The sequence below is a fragment of the Tetrao urogallus genome (genome assembly GCF_951394365.1).
Source record: "Tetrao urogallus genome assembly, chromosome: 8".
In the NCBI taxonomy this organism is placed as follows: domain Eukaryota; kingdom Metazoa; phylum Chordata; class Aves; order Galliformes; family Phasianidae; genus Tetrao; species Tetrao urogallus.
Genome location: NC_136821.1, coordinates 18,251,089 through 18,273,822, shown reverse-complemented (window position 1 = coordinate 18,273,822; position 22,734 = coordinate 18,251,089). Strand labels below are relative to the sequence as shown.

At 38.6% G+C, this 22,734-nt stretch overlaps 1 protein-coding gene across 1 annotated transcript in view; it reads left to right on the top strand.

Annotated features, from left to right (window-relative positions):
* ABCB11 (ATP binding cassette subfamily B member 11) overlaps positions 1 to 22,734 on the top strand; it is a gene marked incomplete at both ends in the record, with an annotated part of 39,573 nt that overhangs the window by 5,489 nt on the left and 11,350 nt on the right. Inside the window, 17 exons of the mRNA XM_079538989.1 lie at positions 422 to 469; positions 564 to 612; positions 2,287 to 2,528; positions 4,142 to 4,229; positions 5,152 to 5,285; positions 6,911 to 7,082; positions 9,288 to 9,412; positions 9,905 to 10,079; positions 12,316 to 12,429; positions 14,498 to 14,608; positions 15,731 to 15,856; positions 17,182 to 17,385; positions 18,049 to 18,219; positions 18,872 to 19,073; positions 19,763 to 19,841; positions 20,753 to 20,885; positions 22,371 to 22,535. Of these exons, the coding sequence (XP_079395115.1) occupies positions 422 to 469; positions 564 to 612; positions 2,287 to 2,528; positions 4,142 to 4,229; positions 5,152 to 5,285; positions 6,911 to 7,082; positions 9,288 to 9,412; positions 9,905 to 10,079; positions 12,316 to 12,429; positions 14,498 to 14,608; positions 15,731 to 15,856; positions 17,182 to 17,385; positions 18,049 to 18,219; positions 18,872 to 19,073; positions 19,763 to 19,841; positions 20,753 to 20,885; positions 22,371 to 22,535 (2,338 nt within the window). The remainder of the gene's footprint in view (positions 1 to 421; positions 470 to 563; positions 613 to 2,286; positions 2,529 to 4,141; positions 4,230 to 5,151; positions 5,286 to 6,910; positions 7,083 to 9,287; positions 9,413 to 9,904; positions 10,080 to 12,315; positions 12,430 to 14,497; positions 14,609 to 15,730; positions 15,857 to 17,181; positions 17,386 to 18,048; positions 18,220 to 18,871; positions 19,074 to 19,762; positions 19,842 to 20,752; positions 20,886 to 22,370; positions 22,536 to 22,734) is intronic.

Below are 22,734 nucleotides of genomic sequence, written 5' to 3'. Positions count from 1 at the left end.
GAGTTTTATGGATCATACAGAGCAGCAGCAGATAATGCTAGCACTTGAAGAGAAGCTGTGTAGTGGTGTGAGAGATTCTGCTGCTACTAGGGGAATATGGATGTTCAGATAGTGTAAGAGGGAAATGGAAGAAGGATTCTCTGTCTTAAATAAGGACTTAAATAAGCCAAAAATAAATAGTGTTTTAAGGAGCTGATTATGAAACAGTGCATAAAGCTTTAAATCATTTTAACCTAACCTCTGTTCAACTCGCTAACTAAACTTTAAAATTACCATAAAATCACTGATTCCAAAGAAATCTGAAAGAAACAGCTTGTCTCTTTAAAACTTCTTGGCAAAATGTCTCAAATAAAATGTAATTTCAGAGAACTAACCAAGAGAATAGAGGAATTAATGTGAAAACTTATCCTTTCTTTGCCAGAAATTTCTATGCATATGAAGAATCTTCTGTTAAGAAGAAAAATGATAAGTGAGTTAAGTTCAATTCTGTGTACTATCTTTCCATATAGAACAGAATCTGTACTAAATGCAATTTTGTAATTGTATGTTTTCTGTTCTTGAAGGTCATCCAAAAAGAAAGAAAATGTCGTTCGCGTTGGCTTCTTTCAGCTGGTAATGAAAGCAATGGATATAAGTGGCTGTATGGTTTTGAAGAATAAATGATAGTAATGTATGCGGTGTTTTGGAGAATAGGTGTGAATAAGTCGAACTTGTAAGAAATTAAACCACTTGGCATGAAATTCTACTATTCAGTAGGAATTTAATAGAACTATTTCTTTGTTAGCTGAGTATTAATTACCAGTATCTGTGTAATAATCATCTGTTAAACATGTTATATAGAACCTGCAGGTTACTATAGAAAACTTGGAAATGCACAATGCTGTGTGGTATATGTAGCCATAGGTCGTATATTTGATCTGTCCTGGAGAGCCATAGAGCGTGTCACAATTTCGAAATGAACATAGTAGAGAGACAATCAACCCAACAGCATGCAGCAAAGAGATTTTTAGCATTTTTTATCACACGTTGTTTATGCAAGTAGCCTGTAATGCGTCCAAACTAAAATGATCCTGAATAATATTGGACACAAGCAGTGGCATCCTGCTTGTACTTTACCTGACTAGGTATCTCAGATCTTAGCTTGAGAGAACAGTCTGTTCATGCTTGCCATTGTGGATGTTCCCCAGGTCCCCAGGGGGAGAACTGTGGCGTTCCTTTCTGCCTTATGGCTGTTGCAGGATGAATCACAAGTCTTTCCATCTCTAGGAACTAGCTTTCTGGTTTGCGAAACAGTGCTTCCTTTTTTTCTTTTTTTTTTTTCTTTTTTTTTTTTTTTTTAAGAAAGACCATTTGTTAATTTCTCTTATATGTTGACTTGTTTTTCCTTTTATCGTTTTTCTGTCCCAATAACCCTTTTGATATGTGTTCCAAATTCCTGCCCCTTCTTCTCTCAAACACATTATAACACCTACAGAACCTAGACTGGTTCTTTAGCTGGCCAATAGCATTTGATATTAATATTCTGTAAGTACAGTTTAGTCTATGTATTTATGCCTGATTTTAACCCGAGAATCAGGCTTCACATAATCATGACCAAAGTAATTTAGGTCACTGTAACTTAGCTGAGTAACCAGCTGTGTGTGTGCATGCACTTGGCCTGTGTAAGCAGTAGTGATTAGCTCAGTCCCTTTTTTTACTGCATGCTAAGTCATATTTCTATATATTTCTCCTAGATTAAGAGTCAGTGCACAATTACCCAGTTCAACCAATGCAATTTAGGCCATTAACTATGAGAATTTGTTCTGAGATTTTGAAATGGATTTCTACCACAGCACCCAGTTTTGAGAAACTGGATAGTTCTGTTCAGAGTCTCTGCAAAATGTCCTGAGGCTTTTTCATTCCTTCCTTCTCCCTCTCTCCTTTCTCACAGGAAAACTGCAGAGGTGACTACATATGTGGATTATAATTACTGTTCTTAAGATAGTCTGGAATGATGATAATGTGGAGTGATATTGCCTTATTAATATTGTATGATAATACTATGATTCTATACATTCATTCACATGATCAGATTCTACTGTCAAATACTTAAAGGGAATTCATCATAATTTATGAGACGGTAATTACAGGTACAATTCTATTAGAGTGGAGAGAGATATTTCTCTTCTCTCTATATTGAAGAAATGATGACTCTTAAGAAGAAAGGTTTTGTATCTGATCCACCTGATTAATGATTTATCAGCATACAAGCAGCATGAGACCATTTTTTTTTTCCTGTCTCTTTAGTTTCGATTTTCTTCACCTCTGGAAATTTTAATGATGGTTGTTGGTAGCTTCTGTGCTATTCTTCATGGAGCAGCCCAGCCAGGCATGTTGCTCGTGTTTGGTGCAATGGCAGACACGTTCATTGAATATGACGTTGAAATGCAAGAGCTTAAAAATCCAAATAAAACATGTGTAAATAACACCATAGTGTGGATTAATGGTACTGTTCATCAGAATGAAAGGAACACCACAATAAGATGTGGGTAAGTAGTAGAAATGCTTGTTTCTTTTACTGTGTTATTGTGGTTTGTTTAGAATGTATTCTTACAAAAGACCTGGCTCAGCCTTTGAAGTTTACATGGGTAAAGGAGGGATGGTTCTTGCTACAGAGCCTTGCTTCAGAGCTGAAGGGAGAGAAGTCCAGCTTGGGTCTTGATCTTTCAGCTATAGATGTCAGCAAGGATATTCTTTGATAGTGATGATAATGTATGTCTGCGTGCCTCTGAAATCATTGATATGTTTTCTTTGATGACCCAATAGGTAACAATGACTTCTGAACATTTTGGTTAGCACTAAGGTGTCTATCTTACAGGTGCCAGCTGGCATCTGAGCAAGTCAACTAAACTTTAGTCATTGAAATGTGCATTTCTGGAATGCAATTCGTCTTGGCTTATCGGAGATGTCTAAGGCAGGTCTGATGAACTGTCCTTTAAGACTGCCTTTTTCTTTCTGTTTATTATAATAAAGACAGTCCAGATGAATCATTCATGTATACATACCTGTCGACAAATCTGAACCTGTTAACTGTTCTTAGGGCTTGGTTTTCAGTACATTGTTCCAAAAGTTCTCTAGTCATTGAGTAATAGTAGATTAGGTGTGTAATTGGAATTAAAGCTTACTTCTTTAATGATCTCTGAAATTCAGAGTGTATGGGAAGTGATCTGCATTCCAAAATGTAGGTGGCTGGAGCCAAATTATTTGATCCAAGCTGTCCAAGCCAAACCCTGAAAAGGGACTGGTAAATATAATACAGAATTTGCTACAGACCTCTGCTCCTCTGAAGCACCAACTAGCTATCAGGCAGGATACATAAAAACATTTAAAATGGTGCTAAGTATTTATGTTAAACACCTGAGTTATTTTCATGATTGTATTTTGCTGGAAATCAAGTCAGGTACATACTTTCCCTTCTGGCTTAAAATGGGAGAGTACCAAATTCTGGGCCTACGGAATAAACTTGCTCTCTGCAGAATGTTTAAAAAATATCTAAAAGAATATCCAGTAACTAACCAAAATGTTTGTTTCAAACAAACAATAGTCAAAGTGTAATACCAGCAATTCAGTGCACTTTACAGATATTAGGAGTTATTTGATAGAACTATTTCTGCTAAAAGAGATGATCACTTGAGGTAAGCAGGAAAGTAATATGTGAATATGCTTCAACCGCCCTCATTTCTCCCTGTAGAACACTGCTTAAATTTGAGTGTTATTCATTGGTATAATGGTACAAAATAAGGTAATTCAACATCTAATGAAAATTTGCTGGACAGGTGCTGCCTAAAACACCTTTCTTACCTGTGCTGCTACCAAACACACAGACCTGTGGGGCTTCTCATCTGGCCCTTTCACACTGTAGGGCCGTTGCAGGATGCAAGATTTCCTGGTACCTGCCAGCTCCCAGCCCTGTGCCACAGGAGTATCAAGCAAACCAGCACCTGCTAACAATAGCCTCAGGACCAGGAAATTGCTTCTGGTAGCAAAACAAACTGACTCGCCAGCTGACTTGACTCTAAATTTGAAGACACACCACATTAGAAATATGTGAGAAACTAAAAACTGTATTGCTAATTCTTTTTTTTTTTTCTATTTTTTTTAGACTGCTTGACATTGAAAAAGAAATGACCGCTTTTGCAGGTTACTATGGAGGAATTGGTTGTGTCGTACTTCTGTTAGGATATTTCCAAGTCAGTATTTTCCTCTCTATTTTGATTTCAAGGTTTAAATCACTAAATAATTAAGTTTGCTATAACTGTATTCCCTTTAACTGCTTAGTCAACATCGTATTTTAGCAGGATAGACAAGCCCAGTTCTGAACCTATTGGATGAAATATTTTAGATCTGATTATCTGAGACTTAGGATTTGTTCATGCAAACCTTAGTACACAGATGCATTTAACCCAGTGAGATGACTGCGTGCTGCTGCTTTCACACCAGAAGAAATATTTGCTTGAATGTGGTTACTATGGAAGCCACATGCTCTCCTGCAAATAGCTAAAGGGCATGCAGTTTCCCAAGTAGGCTAATTGAGCTCTGTGTTTCTGTAAGGGAGATATTACAGAGTAATAGAGTAAAATTGGTGTTGGAATAGAATCACACTCTATATGTTCTGTGTACTGATTCAAACCGTATGACTGAGATAAGCTACAAGCTTGGACAATTCCAGTACAATCTGCTTGAATTCACTGCTTTTGAATCTTTTTATAATCACAAGAAGCACTTGTCGTTCTTTTTTCTAAAAGCTATGTGAGTGCTTTGCTGAGGTAGAATGGCTGCCGTACCTCTATTATTTACAGCAAATGGACAGCTGTTTTCCTATGACATTTATGTAACAGTGCAGACTAACTGACCTTGCATGTTCTGTCAAAACTGAGATAAAAACTTCATCCAGAGGCTTTAAGAAATGTTGGATTATTTAAAGATCGAGATCATAAAATTGCCCAATGTCTGTGTGTGTAGCTAGTATGTATTTTACCTGATGCTGAGCTTATTGATAGTCAAATTGCTTTTTTTTCTTTTTTTCCATGTTAGCCAAATTGCTTTTTCCTGTTTGTAGAAACTAGAAAGACTTTTCACTGCAATTTGTTAACTGCATTATATTCTTCCTAGATCTGCTTTTGGGTTATGGCTGCAGCTCGTCAGATACAGAAAATCAGGAAAGCTTATTTCAGGAATGTTATGAGAATGGATATAGGCTGGTTCGACTGCACGTCTGTAGGAGAACTGAACACAAGAATTTCTGAGTAAGTAATCTGGAAAAAATATACTACATAGAACATTTTTGCACTTCCAGACACCAGAGTGCCAATTTAGGCATTTAACAAACACCTTCTAGTACAAAATAGAGAGCAGGGACGAGGCTAATTGTCTCCCACGTGTTGGAAGTAAATGCTATGCTACAGTTATGTTTCTTTATTTTATTTCTTTTTTTTTTTGTTTCTTTTGCTACCTCCTCCTTTGTCTTTTCCTGTACCCAGCCCTTTCTGAGTCTCCCATTAGGCTGCCAGCACGTATTCCTCTGAGGTTCGAGTTAAGGGTTTCAGCCTTCTCACTTAATGGAAAGGAAAACTGCACACAAACTATGCTCTTGGCTTTTGAAAGAAAAGAGTGAGACTTGCTTAATCTTCTGCTAAAGCAGCAGTTACAGGCACTTACCTTCAAAAATCCAGGATCCAGGGTAGATGGAGAAAACGTCTGGGTAAACGTTTAGCTCTGAGAAAAGCTGAGTTTAAGGCTTGCTTCTTTGCTTTGTAGTTCCTGTTTACTTAAAGAAGCTGCAAGATGAATATGCTGACTCTAGGTGGCTCCCTGTGCTCTGTCATGCCTGCATAATAATAGGGACAGCTGCAAAAGATTTTCTGTAGTTGAAGGGAATATTTTGTCTTTACTGACAAGTAGTAACTATGACTTTCTGTGTTGTTTTTCTTGTTTTTCAATGAAGAAGAAATACAAAATGTAATCGGCTGTGAGGAATATGACTAAAAAGGTGAAACAGGCACGTATTTCTTGAATAAATAACACCTGGTTCACTGATTGTTAGGATAACACTGTCTTGAGCCTTCTAAAAGCTTCCTGAATGCAAAAAAAAAGTTCTTAAGAAAATGTAAGCATGTTATTGAACTCAGCACTCTCACATTTCAAGTAGAGGACTGTACTAATAAATCTGCACCTTAAACATCAGTGCCACTTGCTCCTTTTTGTTCCAAGAGCTCCCGGTTCGCCTGTTCTCAGGGGTGAGAGTAGCCAAGAGCAGCAGAAGTGTAATGACTATTTTGTTTTGAGATGCTTTTTCTGTAATGGCAATGGATAAATGAGACCAAATGAACTCTGCATCTGCATGGGGTTTGAATTATGTTAACCATTGCACCGCTCTCCCACGTGACACAGCTGTCATGTTTTCACAATACTTCCAGCCATACTGTATCCCTCTATTTTTCCACTCTCTCATATTCAGAGAACAAACTGCCTGGTGTAAGGTTGAATGATGAAGAGAGTTAAAGCCTTCCTCCTACCTCCTCAGCAAGGCTGCAGTTAGTGCTGTACAATGGGGATATGCCATATCAGTTATACTATCAAATGGCTGCATCCAGCTGAGATGTCTCTGCTCCTTTTGCATCAGCTGGGGCACAGCGGTGAGCGAGACTGCTGGCAGGATGGCTTTTCCTGGGAAAAGGCAGAATTTTCTCCGTAGTATTCATGTGTAAAATAAATGCCGTTTGCCATTGTAAAGGTTCCAGGTTTTCTTACTGTAGCTGAGCATTTTTGGAAAAGCCTTCTGCAAGGGAAAGCAAAATGTGGCAATACAAAGGAAAGATATGCAGATACACTCTCACTGACCTTTCTATTTTTTTTTCCCCTACTCTCACAGTGATGTTAACAAAATTAATGAGGCTATTGCTGATCAAGTAGCAGTCTTCATCCAGCGCTTAACCACCTTTGTGTTTGGATTCCTACTGGGATTTGTCAGTGGGTGGAAATTGACTCTCGTTATCATTGCAGCCAGTCCCCTCATTGGGATTGGAGCAGCTGTCTATGGCTTGGTAAGTGCATAGTATGAGGTTCACTCTCATGAGGTGCTGTTGTGTTTTAAGCCTGCAGGTGGTTAAGCACCACACAGTTGTTTGCTCGTTCTCCCGCTGCCCAGTGGGATGGAGGAGAGAATCAGGGAAAAAAAAGAAAAAAGAACTTGTGGGTTGAGGTTGAACTATTTACTAAGATAGACAAAAGGAAAAGGATAATAATTATGACTGTATATATGTATGTGAGTGTAAATAACAAGTGATGCACAAGCAGTGCTCACCACCCCCTGACTGAGGCCCTCCTCACCCTCTGAGCAGCAGAAGAGAGATGAATTCCCACACCATTCAAAACTCCTTCCACTTGATGTCATATGGTATGGAATATCCCTTTGGCCAGTTTGAGTCTGTTGTCCTAATTCTGTGCTCTCCCAGCTCCTTGGGCCCTTTGCTGAGAATGGCCTTGGTTCTGTACAACACTGCTTAGCAGCAGCTACAAACACCAGTGTGTTGTTTTTCTCCTAGAACAAAAACATAGCATCATACCAGACACTCTGAGGAAAAAAATTACATCCCAGATGAAACTAAGACAGGTACATTGAACAGGGAAGGTCATGCCATAGAGCTAGGGGGAATGCTGGTACTTTTTAAAGTCAAGAGAGTCAGATTCTGGCCACGGCAGAACTGATCAGTTCTATGATTTTGTGATGTGTGTGTGCTAAGGAGGAGCTTCACTCCTACTTCACTTATTCTCATTCCCAGAATCTAATATCCAGCATCTAAGACAGGAACATAAGCATTGTTTCTGTGGGGGCATGTGCAGGGATAGTGGGGTTGCTGGTATTAGAACAGGCCTGCAGCATCTGTCTATTACTCCATGCTGGATTTAAATGGTTATTAGACTTGGGACTTAGTTTTTCCACCTAAGGTTTTAGAGATGACCCAGTCTTGGAGCTCTAAAACAGTTCAAAACAGCTGCTCAGACTCACCTCAAGATATCCCTACTCCTGGCAACTGCTGTGTCTTTTCCCGGTCATTCTGGTTCTGCTTCTCCGCCCACACCCTGCACCTCCCTGTGACTGTGTAGAGGAGCCAGGTGGAAGAGGGGAATCACAGGATCCTATGCCTTATCATCTCCTTTCCCTTCCTCAGCAGTTCCTGCTCCTCGTGCACATTCTCATGCTCTTCAGTTTGTTTCAGCCCCCTGTCTAGCTATCTCTCTTCTTCCACATAGGAACAGTTGCTGTCATTTTGCTATCAGCATTCTGGCCTAACTATGACAAATTTTGTTTCTTCCTGCTCTCCTTTTGCTGTCTGCTGGCTGCAAAGAAGATGATATGAATGATGACTCAGTATAAAGTGGAAGAGCAATGTTCTGGCAGGGAAAAAAATCAACTCCAGAATGCATCTTTCCTTTGTTTGCAATTTATTTCTGACCTCATTCCCTTTATGCTTTGTCATTTTCCCCATTTCAATTCTTTCTCTGTCCCCATGTCTTTCACGTACCCACACTTAAGTCTTTCCTCTTTGTGAACCTTAGCTCAAGTTTTAGTTTTTATCACGAAGCAAACAGACTTAACGTCAGTTTAGCATGGTTTCATCTCAGAAAGTGACTAACAGATGCTTAGGGTAGAGTATTTGAAGAACAAAAGCAAATAATGACATTACAATTTCCAGGAACATTTAATTCTTGAACTAATATGGTATGTTTACATATAACACTCAAGGTGAGCACTTTTTGAGCCCAAGTAAGCTTTCAGCATCCAGTGTGCTCTAAGGTGCTGTGCCCAAGAGACAAAGCATAGTGATGGGCTACATGTATTTTCTTTCTCCCCCATTAGTACCATTACCTGTTCTTCCTGAATCTAGCTCTGCTACGCTGGCTAAACTCCCCTGCTGCTCTTCCTGCTGATCCTACTCCTCCTGCCATGATGGACACACGCATGATCATTCAATGATCTGCTAAAATGCAGCTAGCAAGAGAGAGAGAGAGGAAGGGAGGGACAGCATTTGTTGTCTGCTGCTCTTTCTAGGTATTTGAAGCAGAGCTGTTGGGATAATTGTTAGACAAAACGCATGCTACAGAAATATATGTCCTAACACTAGAAGACAAACTTTTGAATGAGCAGTGAGCCCGGTGGCAGGAACAGGGGAGGTGACCTCATGCAGCACTGTGTGATGGTCAGAGCTGCTTATCATGGTCAGGTGTAATTTCCTGTGGTTTTACAGGCTGTGGCAAAACTGACAGGCCGAGAACTGAAGGCTTATGCAAAAGCTGGGGCTGTGGCTGATGAAGTGCTCTCATCCATCAGAACAGTAGCTGCTTTTGGTGGCGAGAAGAAAGAAGTTGAGAGGTTTGTTCAGACAAATTGTCAAGAGTCTCTGCATTCTTTCTTCTGTAGAAACGTGACCGTAGCAATTAATCTTAGAGTTTTGAAACAACGGCCATCTGTTAGTTTTGAGAATTATATGCATTTATGTTGCAGAAATGTAGTTTTCAAGTAACATTCTTATGCAAAATCTGTTCATAATGCAATTGGTGAAGTAGAACATAAGTGATACTATCTTCAAGCCATTCTCCTTTGTAGGAACTTATTGTTGAACTTTGCTGCACATCTGAAAATCTTGTGTACTTTCAAGATAAGTAAGAATAGTATTTACAGAGTACCATAGCTCCCACAAAGACCTCAATTTATTGTGCCCGCTGTAAATTAGGAATGTTAGCATGATTAAAAAAACGGTTGGATTGGGAAAGAGAACTTTAATTTCATTTTCTTGCTGTTTGTTCATATTAATTCTGCTGTCAAGTTCATTTCATTCAGTTTTATTTTTATGTCTTTTTACAGATATGATAAGAATTTAGTGTATGCTCAACATTGGGGAATCAGAAAAGGAATAATAATGGGATTATTCACTGGTTACATGTGGTTTGTAGTGTTCCTGTGTTATGCATTAGCCTTTTGGTATGGCTCTAAACTTGTCCTTGAAGATGATGAATATTCACCCGGCACTCTTCTACAGGTACCCATGCAACTTTTTTCTTGACTGTTTCTTAAAGGATTAATTCTGGGACGTAGTATTTTCATATCTGTTTACTTATAAATAAAGTCATTACTCATTATATGCATGAAAGTAGATGATATACCAGAATAAGATTTTTAAAAATCTGTATTTACTTAAAATGCCTCCTAGTGTGCTCTGATCAGAATAATGTGCCTGATGCACCATGGCCTGAAACTAGCTTTCCCATAGCGTGGGCTGGCATGTGGCTTCTACGGTAGTGCCATCTCAGGAGAGCTTTTATTTTGTTGATAAAGGTCAAAACATTGTGATAACGAAGAACCCAACCAAAGAAAATTTTATCAAATCTAACCTCTCTCTCATGGTTCCAGGTCTTTTGAAGCACCATTTCTTTTGTAGATTTCCCATACAGTGCCATAGATAAGCAACTTGTAAATACGTACGCTATCAAGACACATGTAGCTACGCCTCCTGTATTTTAATACAAAAAAAAAAAAAAAAAAAGGCAGCATATTAATCTCCTGGTGGTCTTTTGCACAGTTGCTGTTTAACACATCGATGACATAAATGCAATAAAGCCAGCATCTATAGATGTCTCGGTTGTTCACTTAAAACCAAGGCTGCCCAAGTATCAAGCTCTGGTCCAGAACCAGAGTAATTTTCTTCTGAACCTTGATATGTCCTGAGTGTTCTGATCAGACATCTGTTTCTGGTTCTTCTCTACCAATTGCCCAACATAAGAGCTCTCTACCACCAGCAGCCTACATGCAAAACTTCCTGTTAAGTGAAGCTTGGTAATTTATTTTGAGGACATAGTAAAATTGAGTCATTCTGTTCAAGGAAGATGTCCCTCACAGGAAATCATTTGCAACTCCTCTTGACACCAGTGATGATACAACGTAGTGCTGTAAAAAAGATATTTCCTTGCCTTGTACACAACCATAGTTCAGTGCTTTCTAATGAAAAATAGCAAAGAGAGGGGAGCTGCCCAGTAGCTGAAAAATGGAAGCTGTAAACTGAGAGGTTATTTATTATCCTCCCCTTTCTCTTTCTTGCCAGTCATCTTTCTTCTACTTCATGTTTTCAACCATACCCTGGAGGTCTGGAGTGAGGGAGATATATGTAGAAAATATTTAAAGATTATTTTCCTAGTCCCTTAAAAAAGCGTTGTGCACCAACGATTCTGGTGCCTTTAGATACACTAAGAAAGTCCTTGCCTTTTTCTTCTAATCAAAGCTACAGAACCTGTTCTCCTGTTCTTGATGGATTCTGACATGCATGTAATCTACTTCCCTTGGGACTCATCCACACTAAGAAGTTATTTTGCAGTATGAATTTATAGCATGATCTGCATACCACCATATAGATGTTTGCAGAGTACAGCCTTTATACAGTAGATTCTTTCATTTCAGCCAGTCTAGTAAACACCAGTGTGCTTCAAAGTAGGACTGAGTCCTGTGTGATTTTATTTCTTTCTTAACAGTAGTGTTGTTTTATATAACTTCTGCTTGTATCTTGGCTACTGTCTGTTGAATTCAAAAGACTAGCTGAGTTATAACCTGGACAGGTGTGAAAAGGGGGTCCACAAGGCCGTAATGAGATTCAACAAGGCCAAGAGCAAGGTACTGCACTTTGGTCATGGCAATCCTGGATAAGTGTACTGACTGGGAGGGAGAAAAACTCATTGAGAGCAGCCTTGCAGAGATGGACCTGATGGTCCTCCTTGGGTGCATGAAAAGATTGATGCGAGCCAACAGTGTGCACTTGCAGCCTAAAAGGCAAACTGGGTGGGGCCAGCAGGACAGGAGAGGCAGTTATCACCCTCTACTCTGCCCTTGTGAAATCCCACCTGGAATACTGTGTCCAGGCCTTGGGACTCCCAGTATAAGAAAGATGTAGAGCTTTTGAAGAGAATCCAGAGGAGGGGCCACAAGGATACTCAGAAGGCTGAGCACCTCTCCTACAAAGACTGGCTGAGGCAGCTGGACTTGTTTAGTCTGGAGAAGAGAAGGCTGTGGGGAGACCTCTTTGTGGTCTTCCAGTATTTAAAAGGAGATTCTAAGATGTATTTGTTTGCCTTTTTTTGTGTGCTAATTATAGTCGTGGTGAATCACTGTAGATCAGTTGATGCACAAGAACTCATTAATCCATTTTAGTTTGATTTGCCTGCCTAAGTTCTGGATTGTAATAAAAACCTGATGTCAGATTTTCTTAAGTTCTTCTTCCACTTCTACAGGTTTTCTTTGGTGTTTTAGTAGGAGCTTTAAATCTCGGTCAAGCATCTCCCTGCCTGGAAGCCTTTGCCACTGGACGCGGGGCTGCAGCAAACATTTTTGAGACAATAGATAGAGTAAGTAATACATTCCTAAGCTGTGTCACTGGTGGAAAGAAAAATAAGTAAGTCTCAAACAGAAGTAGTTTGTCTGCAGTGTAGACTAGGAAAAATGAGAGCAATTAAAGAAAAATTAGATGTGGGATAGAAAGGTTGATTGGCATGCACACATCCTTAGAGAGGGTGTTGAACAGATTCCTTAACTATCCTCTTTCTCAGAAATGAAGCTTTACCTCAGCTACTGCTGTTTCTCACTTCCATACCTCCTTGCACACAGTTATTGATCGGTGCTGGAGCACACAAAGTGTACAGGCAGGAAGCAACAGTTGCCTTACAGTCAGATTTTCAGCAGGTACCTACCTCACTGTCACCACATAGTGTGAAATGTGATCCATTTGACATTTGCCAGTAGGAGTCTCTGTCACTCTGGGTCACCCATCCTAGAGCTACCCAAAATCAAAATGGCACCCAGTGAGCACAGGGAGAGGTCTCACAGCATTCAGAAATGTTAATTGCAGTATTCTCTGTACGGATGTGTATTTGAAATACATATCTGTACATTTGAAGATGTAATGTATGATTGTATGTATGACATACATAGCTACATTTCTATGTCAGAAAGGTCTGAGAGCTGCCGGTGTTTATTCATAAAGATTCCTTTCTGTATCTGCATTTATTTAATGGCTGGCAAAACTGTAGATTTCTTAATGGTACTTAATGAATCTGGTCATTGATGGGAGTTATTGTGCTGAAAGTGTGTAAACACATTAAAATGCTGCCTGTCTTTTACAGATCACATAAATGTATATAAATAAGGCTAAAATAACTATGGTAACACTGATAGACTTTTTTGTAACCTTTCAGTGTTCTATAATAATGATAACGCATATGTCTTATAGATGCACTTAATTATCTAAAGATTTTCCTTTAAGATAATTGAAAAAGAGATGAATAAGAAGTGTTTTTTAGAGAAAAAAATTAAAAGCACAGAAGATGTGCAACAGTAAGGATTAATCGCAACGTTCAAGATAGTCAGATAACTGCAGGGTAAAAAGAAAACAGAAATGAGATTTTTTTCTCATCTAGAGAAGGGTGATAAATTAGATCGTCTGCTTGCTGCATTTGTAGATTTGTAACTGGATACTAACATCTCACCTCTGCAGTGATGAATGTTCTCTCTGGCACTTAACTTTAGTGTGATCATACTGATGTTCTCATTTGCAGGGTCAGTGAAACTCTTTTCTTCATAGCTTAATATCAGAATTTAAGTAGAACGTATTCATAAAAGAAAGCTTTTAGCCACTCTTAACATCTTAGAACACATTTCTAATATTAAAATTCTCTTCTATCTGCTAGGCTCCATTTAAAAAAAAGTGTTTGTCCGTTATCAAATACTGATATTATAGTTTTAATCATAGTTTTATTGAATTTTCTTTATTCTGTGGTTAAGATTTTCCATAAATTTCCTTGTAAAGCTATCCTTAAAAAAAATGATTTCTTTGGGATTCCTCAAATTTCTCTTACTTTTCTGCTCATGTTGTACAGTCCACAACATCTGAGCCTGGCCAAAAGTATATGTGACCCAAAGCACATCATAGAAAAGCTTCAGGATTCCTTCTCCTAGGATGGGGCATTCAGGGATGAACGTTTGAAATGCAAAATGACGAAGTGTGCAGTATTTCAGCAAGTTATTGTTTCCTCAGTGGTTTAAGAGAGAGTTTATACGTGCAAAGTGCTGTCATTTCAGTCCCAAGGGCTGCCTGAATTGACTTAGTTAAAATGCTTAATTCATGCAGCTATTCTGTTCCGGGAAAAATAAGCTGAGTGGTAGGCTTTGCAAATGCAGTAAAGAGGGTGCATTCATCTTGCCTGCACTACTTAGTGGGGACAATTCCCTGGTTATTTTAGCCTATAACATCATGTCCCTTACCTGTTAGCCCTGGGGCGGATTCTGCTGCTAGCTCAATTCAACCAACTGCTTTTCAGAGATGTTCTGGCTTTGTACGGTGTTGAAAACATTTATCTACTACTGCAACAGTGTTGGCTGTTCAGGAACAAGTAAATAACACAATAAATTTTACCCTAGAAACCCACAATTGACAGCATGTCTGAAGAAGGCTACAAGCTGGATAAAGTAAGAGGTGAAATTGAATTTCATAACGTAACATTCCATTATCCCTCCAGACCTGATGTAAAGGTAATTATTTATCATCCCTTTTGTGAATACATTTACTGAAAACAAACAAAATAACCTGCCAGCAGCTTCTAGATTTTCAATAGGGTTCTCTTTCTGCAATTTTAGACTCCCTGTTTAAAAGTAAACTAAGTAATTCATCTATCAATTGTGTTCCTCTATTTACCATTGTTTGTTTTACCATTCTGAAATATCGTCATATATATTCCTTGCTGCAGAACATAAACTTGCTGGGTTTGGACGATTTTATCTGCACATAGTTTTATGCACATGTATCAACATTAGCTATAATAGGGCACAAAGTAGTCAGCTGGACAGAGTAAGGAGATTTTATAGAAATCTTCCATTACCCCAGGAATGCATTATATGACAGTTAACATCTGGGAAAAGGTATAGGAACCCCGGCTGTACACCCCACTATTTGCTGCTGTGTTTGAATTGATAAATCCTCCAAAAGAAAGAAAGAAAGAAAGGAAAGAAAGAAAGAAAGGAAGGAAGAAAGAAAGAAAGAAAGGAAGAAAGAAAGAAAGAAAGAAAGAAAGAAAGAAAGAAAGAAAGAAAGAAAGAAAGAAAGAAAGAAAGGAAGGAAGAAAGGAAGGAAGAAAGGAAGGAAGAAAGGAAGGAAGAAAGGAAGGAAGAAAGGAAGGAAGAAAGGAAGAAAGAAAGGAAGAAAGAAAGAAAGGAAGAAAGAAAAAAGCATAATATTGGGTAGACCCAGAAGCATGAAGAATTACTGGAATATTCTGTATAATTTCACTTCTATATTCTTAACATTTGTCCTTGGACAGGCATTCTTAATTCATATAGACCCTTCCTTAAAGTGGATTTATTGCCAGGCTCTCCAGTGGTATTGACTTGTTCTTATTGATGAACAGCAAGAACAAACAAAGATCAAAATGTGATGCCTGTCATAGAAAACAGCAGTCTGTATTTATAAGGTCTTCAAACAATGTAAATATACTTAGTTTTGTTTTTCTTCTTAGTTTTTTTATTTTTTAATTTTGTACATTTGCTTAGAATCTGCATTTTCAAAGAAAGAACATAGAGTGGATTTCCTCCTGCTGCTTAGCTATATTGCTATGAGAGAGAATGGATGGATTCTTTTTCTTTCTTTTTTCCCTCCAGATTTTGGACAACCTTAGCATAGTTATTAAAACAGGGGAGACAACAGCTTTTGTTGGAGCTAGTGGAGCTGGAAAGAGTACAATAATACAGCTCATCCAGCGTTTTTATGACCCTACTGATGGCATGGTGAGTGTCTCATTCTGGCAGGGGTTCCTGTATTACTGGGACTTGAAAGAGTTTCTTCTCTGAGAGGGAAAGGAAGACTCTGACTCCTAATGTTTATTTTAATCATTCAAAAAAAAAAAAAAAAAAAAAAAGAGTGAAAGGGGGTGCTGAATAAATATTATCAAGAGTAATTATGTGAAAGAAAAAAACCGTTAGGGTGAAATAAAAATTCAGTGCTAACTTGAATGAAGACAGTACCTATGGATAATCCATCTTATGTTCTGGGAAACACAGTATTGAACATTTAATCATTATTGGACAGTACTTCCAATGTGCTTCTGCATGTGTCATTACCATTGAATAATGGATTGGCTAAGAGTATGAGCTACATTTGTTAATAGGCTCCATTCTGTTTTTATTTCTCTAAATGGCACAAATCACATACGTAGTTACCTGTATTTAAGTGTGTAAGAGAAAAAGAACCAATTTAATGTAGCATAGTATGCCAATCTCATGCATATAGAGCTCAGATTCATTAGTGTGTTCTGTGATTTCTGTGATTTCTTCTTGTGTTGTTCATGCCAAAAGACTAAAGTTTCAATATTCATAAAGAACGCGTCACTGTATAACCTAATGGGGACGAGGAAATGTATGGAAAATACAGTGGCACTGCTCACTGAAACCTTTATTTTTCTTAGGAATATTTTTGTAAAATTTTGCTTGCTATGTTTTACAATAAGGTCTCTTCATCATTAGTTTCTTCCCCAGCACAGAAACAATGGAATAAATTTGTCTAAAAGTATTCTTTTCCATAAATGAGAGGGAGGGACTAGAAAATAAGGTGCATGGACATCTTCTGGGGCTCTGTGAGTAGACTGATCTAGAAAATAGAAATCCCTCCCCCTCAGAATAACACCTGTCTTAAAAAGTGTCTGCAGGGAGATGGTGGAGGATGAGGATGGATGATTTTTCTGCCTTGCATTCCATGGAGCTTTTAATTCAGATTTACTGATGAAAAGCTTTATCTGTGTATGTTCAAATTAGTTAGTCCTTTTAAAGAGAGTGATTTTGATGAGTACTTTCCACTTGGTTTTATTTGTGAGATGAAGAAAAGTGAGATACAGGGAAATGAATCAAGGGCACAATGCCTAGGCACAAGAACTATCAAACACTTCTGCCACTGCACTGCAGCTTTTCAAGTATGAAAGGCATTTTTTATACTGGGCATAGAAAAACAGCACCACGGGTCTTTTATTCTTATTGTGTTTCTTTGTCTCTGAACTGAAGGGAATATGTCCCTGAATTTTATTTTATTTGCTTGCCTTTGCTTTATTTGGATTCTGCAGATTACTCTGGATGGCCATGACATTCGTTCCCTTAATATCCAGTGGCTGCGCTCACAGATTGGTGTTGTTGAGCAAGAGCCAGTGCTGTTTGCTACCACGATTGCAGAGAATATTCGCTACGGTCGGGATGATGCTACCATGGAAGACATAATCAGAGCAGCCAAACAGGCCAATGCTTACAAGTTCATCATGGACTTGCCACAGGTATACTGTGCCTTGAAAGTAAAACTTGACGTAAAATAGAAGAGTCCTTTCTCCTTCCCCTCAATACAACCATCTGTGAAAGGCAGATTAAAAGGGAGAGTAGGCAGCAACCTGCTCTCTTATATGAGAGTTAATTAGGTCTTACTACATGGATTTCACCAAGTTAATTAATATAATGCATGATTATACATTTATACTGGCTCTCTTGACCCTAGGCTGTGTGTTCATCTAATTCTCTAGCTGAGCCTGGTACTATTAGCGTATGATCATGATCAGAGAGACAGTGTTCTTGAGTCACATGCCATCAGCAGACATGTCCAGCTTCGTGGCAAGTTGGTTAGTGAGTCATCTGATGGAGAGTGAGCAGATGTTTCCTCTCCATTGCAGCTCTTGCTGATATAGTTGTTCTGAGCACAACCAGAATGTTTTACTTTTTTATCAATGCATGCTTTTGATTTGGGGGTTGGTACCCCAGTTCAGGCAAAACAATATTATTCATTATGAAAAATGTTATTTTGTGTTTGTCTGATATACTAGTGAGATTTTTTCTGTTTCAAAAATGGAAGATTTTTATATTTTCTCTTAGGACAAGTCTGACAATGTTTATGTTGATTCTTAATAGAAGACTTTGTTATGCAGTGTTTTTTTTTTTTCTTTTCCCAGAAATTTGACACTCATGTTGGAGAGGGTGGAAGTCAGATGAGCGGAGGTCAGAAGCAGAGGATAGCTATTGCTCGAGCCCTTGTGAGAAACCCTAAAATCCTGCTACTGGATATGGCTACTTCAGCACTTGATAATGAAAGTGAAGCAGTTGTCCAGGAAGCACTTCAAAAGGTCTGCTATATTATAGCATAAATCATACCTATAAGAGCGGAAATTATTTTGAATGCACTTTGCAGGCAGTGCTGATGAATTTTGACAATGTAGTGAAAAGCTTTTAATGATAGCTTTTATATGCAGCACTAGAATTTTTGCATTATTAACAAGACATGAACGTTACAATGGGACGTTGGCGGGGATCAGTAGTTCCTGTTGTCCAGAGATAGCTGCTTGTCCTGGGAGATTGTCTAGGCTCCATCTTGTTCAGTGTAAATTATGATCTGGTCCATGTTTTCTTGGTCCAACAATAAACTCCTTATGGCTTTTGGCATGAAGTAAGTAATAAGATGCTAAGGACTGTCAAAATTTTGCCAGCTGCATCCCTGTCAAGAAGGACACTTTTCTCTATTGTGTGTAACACTTGTCTGATTACAACTAAATTTTTGCAGCACAGAGGCCCACTATAAGCTGTGGACTTTGCAGATGTCTGGTTTTGTCTCCTTTTTGGTGGGTAATACATGGACTGTGGATAGAATTCAAGCCAGAGTCAGATAAAACCACTTGAAAGACTCCTTTCAGTTTGGAGAAACTTTATTTTATATAGCATTGATTCCAATTGGTTTCCCTTTGCTCTCCTGGCACTGGGGCTGGTTTTGTTTCCTGTCAGGCTCACCTTGGCCGCACAGCAATCTCGATAGCTCACCGCCTGTCTGCTGTCAAAGCTGCTGATGTCATCATTGGGTTCGAGCACGGAAGGGCTGTGGAGAGAGGAACTCATGAAGAACTCTTGAAGAGAAAAGGGGTTTATTTCATGTTGGTGACCTTGCAAAGCAAAGGAGAGACAGCACTTGCTAGAGCAGCAACAGGATGTAAGTGTCTTGCTTTCTCTTATAAAATTATATAAAACTATATACAATTCCAGAGAATGTAGATTACTGTTATTTTTTCGTAGCGTCTAGTTGTTTTTCCCACTCTCCCTGGATATTTTTATGGCTGAAATTTAGCATTCATCAAAATAATACATTGACAGCTCTATCCAAAGTTTTTAAGGCATATGCACTGAATTGCCTTCCTGATACAGATCTGCCCTGAAACAATAATCCTGATCTGCAATACCCTGCCATTTTATATCTTGATTTTGTGCTGACAGTCCAGACATGCTGCATTTGCAATGCAAGTATTTATTTTACTGGAAGCAAATTTGAATCAAAGCTTTTGGAAATAAAGGTCTAAGAGAATGACTTGTTTTAATTTTGTAAACATCATATCTTGGTGATGATTGTCTTAAAAGAAGAGAGCAATCGCAGTACTGAAATAGGGCAGTAGCCTTCAGGAGTCACAACTCAAGTGAGACAGCCCAATATTTAATTATCTTCATGAGATATACTGCAGATATAAAATTTACAGTATATGCAGGTCGAGCATCAACATTGTATTATATTCCTCACTTTCTACAAAGTATTTCAGTTATGATTTGGAGATTGCACTTTTTAAATAGGAGTTAGGTTGTATGCAAATTTAGCACAAACTGAAGAACTGTATGTACTGTATTCTAAAGCAGCAGAAAATAAAGTGGTTGAGCCAAATCTTGAGGAAGTCCAGTCATTCAGAAGAGGAAGCTATCGTGCCAGTTTGCGGTGAGTCTTAAAAGTCACTGAGTCTCAGTATGTTTTCAGATCTGTCTATATTTTTTCCACCATTCAAAAATCCCAATAGCAGTAATTATTTGCTGGGTTGCATGTTGGTTAATAAGGGGTGAAGGGGCTGCAATCATTTTACTAAGACAAAGTCAACTTGGAAAGAAAGGGCTTAGGTAATCTGTTAATGATTGAAAGCCCATGGATAAATAGACTTTTTTTATTCCACTTTCTAGACAAAGTACCTTTCCCTTGTCAGTTTTGGCTTTCTGTTTCAATGTTCCATTTTTAATATTACAGTCATGTAGCCATGTATTTATTTTACCTAATGCACTTTCAGTCAGTTCACTTGAGGAAAAAAAAAAAAAGACTTGCTGTGTAATTACTTGAAAAATCAATGCAACATATGAGGACATTTATATTATGGTTTTTTTTTGGTAAAAATGAAAGCATTTTACAAGCCAGACTATCTTATACCTAGATGTTAATTACTTCTTTCAGGCAAGCTTGTGTTAGACATTCAAGTGAATACATCTCCTACATTGTAGGGTCACGTTTCATCAGGGAGTGGTGGATTGTTTCTGGACTTTATTACTTGATAGTAATAATGGTGAAGTGACTTGGTGTCTTAACAGTTTTTGTGAACAGAGTAGGATATAGCATGATCTTGGACAGTGAAGGTCACGTATAAGACAGTGTCTGAGCAGAGTAGGTTTTTGAACAGTATTTATTCCCACTGAGATAGTTTCATCTCAAATGTTGAGACAGCATGGAATAAGAAAAAAGTCAGTGGGATTCCCGTAAGTTGCGTCAATGAATCCTGATGTTGTTATGAAAACTACATTTGCTTTGAAAGCAAGAATCGTGTTACTGAGCTGTGAGTAACTGACCATATTTGTCCTCTTTCACAGAGCTTCACTTCGGCAGCGGTCTAGATCTCAGCTCTCTAATGTGGTTCCTGACCCTCCATTATCCATTGTAGGAGATCAGGCAGAGTCTGTGTATCTTAAGTCTTATGAGGAAGATGATGGACAAGCAAAAAAGGTTAAGCCTAATACTTCATTATTAAATTGCAACCAAAAGGGATATATTTTATATTACTTGGTAATGAGAACCTACAGATATGTGCCTCTGTTATAGGCAGATATGAATTTTTGGATTGATGCTTTCTTATACCTGAAGTCACAGCTTCAGGTCTTATCCTCTGTATCTTCTAGGCTGCATTTTGATGGTCCTTATGTTGATTGGTCCAGATAAAATTTCTTGCAGACTAGGAGCTTTTGTGAATTATTAAATGGGCTGTAGATTAAGTTGAAAAAGACATATTCAGAAAAGCTGACTTACCAACAAAAAACAAAATGTTATCAGTGAAGTGTAATAGCCACTTAGCAATAGAAATGCTGTTGCTTCTCATTTAATGTAGTGAGTTCCTTTTCCTCTCAACATCATTTGGAAGCGTGTGAGTCAAAAGAGACCCTCATTGCAGTCTTGCCCATAATTCATTCAGTGGCAGTGCCTTGTGCAGTTAAGTGGAGTAGAAAATAAAGATGGCATGCATTAAAGTTATGTAGAATAGAACCAGTTCTTTAGGAGTACACACAGTGGGTTTCTGAAATGTTTAAGAAACTCCCTGCACCAATTTGCAGGGCCTCAGTTGTTTAGTGCAGAAAGCAGCAGTTTGAAGTCACTGTTATTGCTATTGTTGGGCCTGTTCTGTGGCTAAAAAGAGAGCTTCAGTGCTGTCACTCTGGCACTGGCTTAGAAGGAAGAGAAAAACAAAATGTTCCCACTCATTCACCCTCGCACATTTCCAGCAGATAGGTCTTTACAGGGTCAGTTTTGTCTGGGCATTTCCAGCCGTGTGAACTAAGGGAGATGAACAGGGCTCAGCACACTGAGTGTTACAGAAAAACTGCACAATCAAACTGCAGGGTAAGTTGTAATTTGATGATGAATGTTCTGCTGTTATTGGGAGTAATTATGGGAATTCTGTCTGTAGCCTGAGGATGTTTCACAAAAGGGAGACATAATTAGCATGTATAAAACTTGACTCTAGATATCTGTGAGGTCTCTTTTGTTCTAGTTCTATTGCATACCTATTAATTTGATGCAGAGCCTGATCAGTGTGTCCACCCATAATGCTTAAAAATAATATTTAAGAACATTCCAGGAGAGATTAAAAGGCCCTTGTGAGGAAAAAGCTTAAGTTTTGATACTGAGTGTTGCATCGTACGTCATCTGGAAGCAGCAAAATGGGAACAGTCTGAATTTCAGTAGCAGAAAGTCTGCTCATAATTAACCTTTTAATTTGGAATCCGTTGAGCTGAACAAGGCATACCTAGCCCTGCGAAAGAGCTCCAGTCAGCAGCCAAGGCCCATCGTTGCCCCTTTCCATATAATGCTAGAGCAGCTATTTGAGTAACTGGAGGCAGCCATTTAACAGACTAGGCTAATTACTGTATCTCACTGCCATATGGAGAGCATCACCAGGATAATGCATTTATTTCATAAATCCAATCTTTTTTTCAGGAACTTGTTGAGGAGGAGGAGGAGGAAGTCAAACCTGTCCCATTTGCCCGGATTTTGAAGTATAATGCCTCTGAATGGCCATACATGGTGATAGGATCTCTGGGAGCAGCTGTGAATGGAGCGCTCAGTCCACTCTACGCTTTGCTATTCAGTCAGATTCTTGGGGTATGTTAAGCTGACATCTGAAAGTGTATTGGAGTGCTTAAGCAGAATGTAGGACCCTGCAGCACAGTACTTGGCATGTTGTGGGCAAATCTTTAGGTCCTGTCAAGTAAACAGAGTTAGCCTCCTTATCTATGAAAAGTTATTTGGTAGAGATATGCAACTGCCATTCTGTTATCATTTGGGCTTTCTCTTGAAGGTG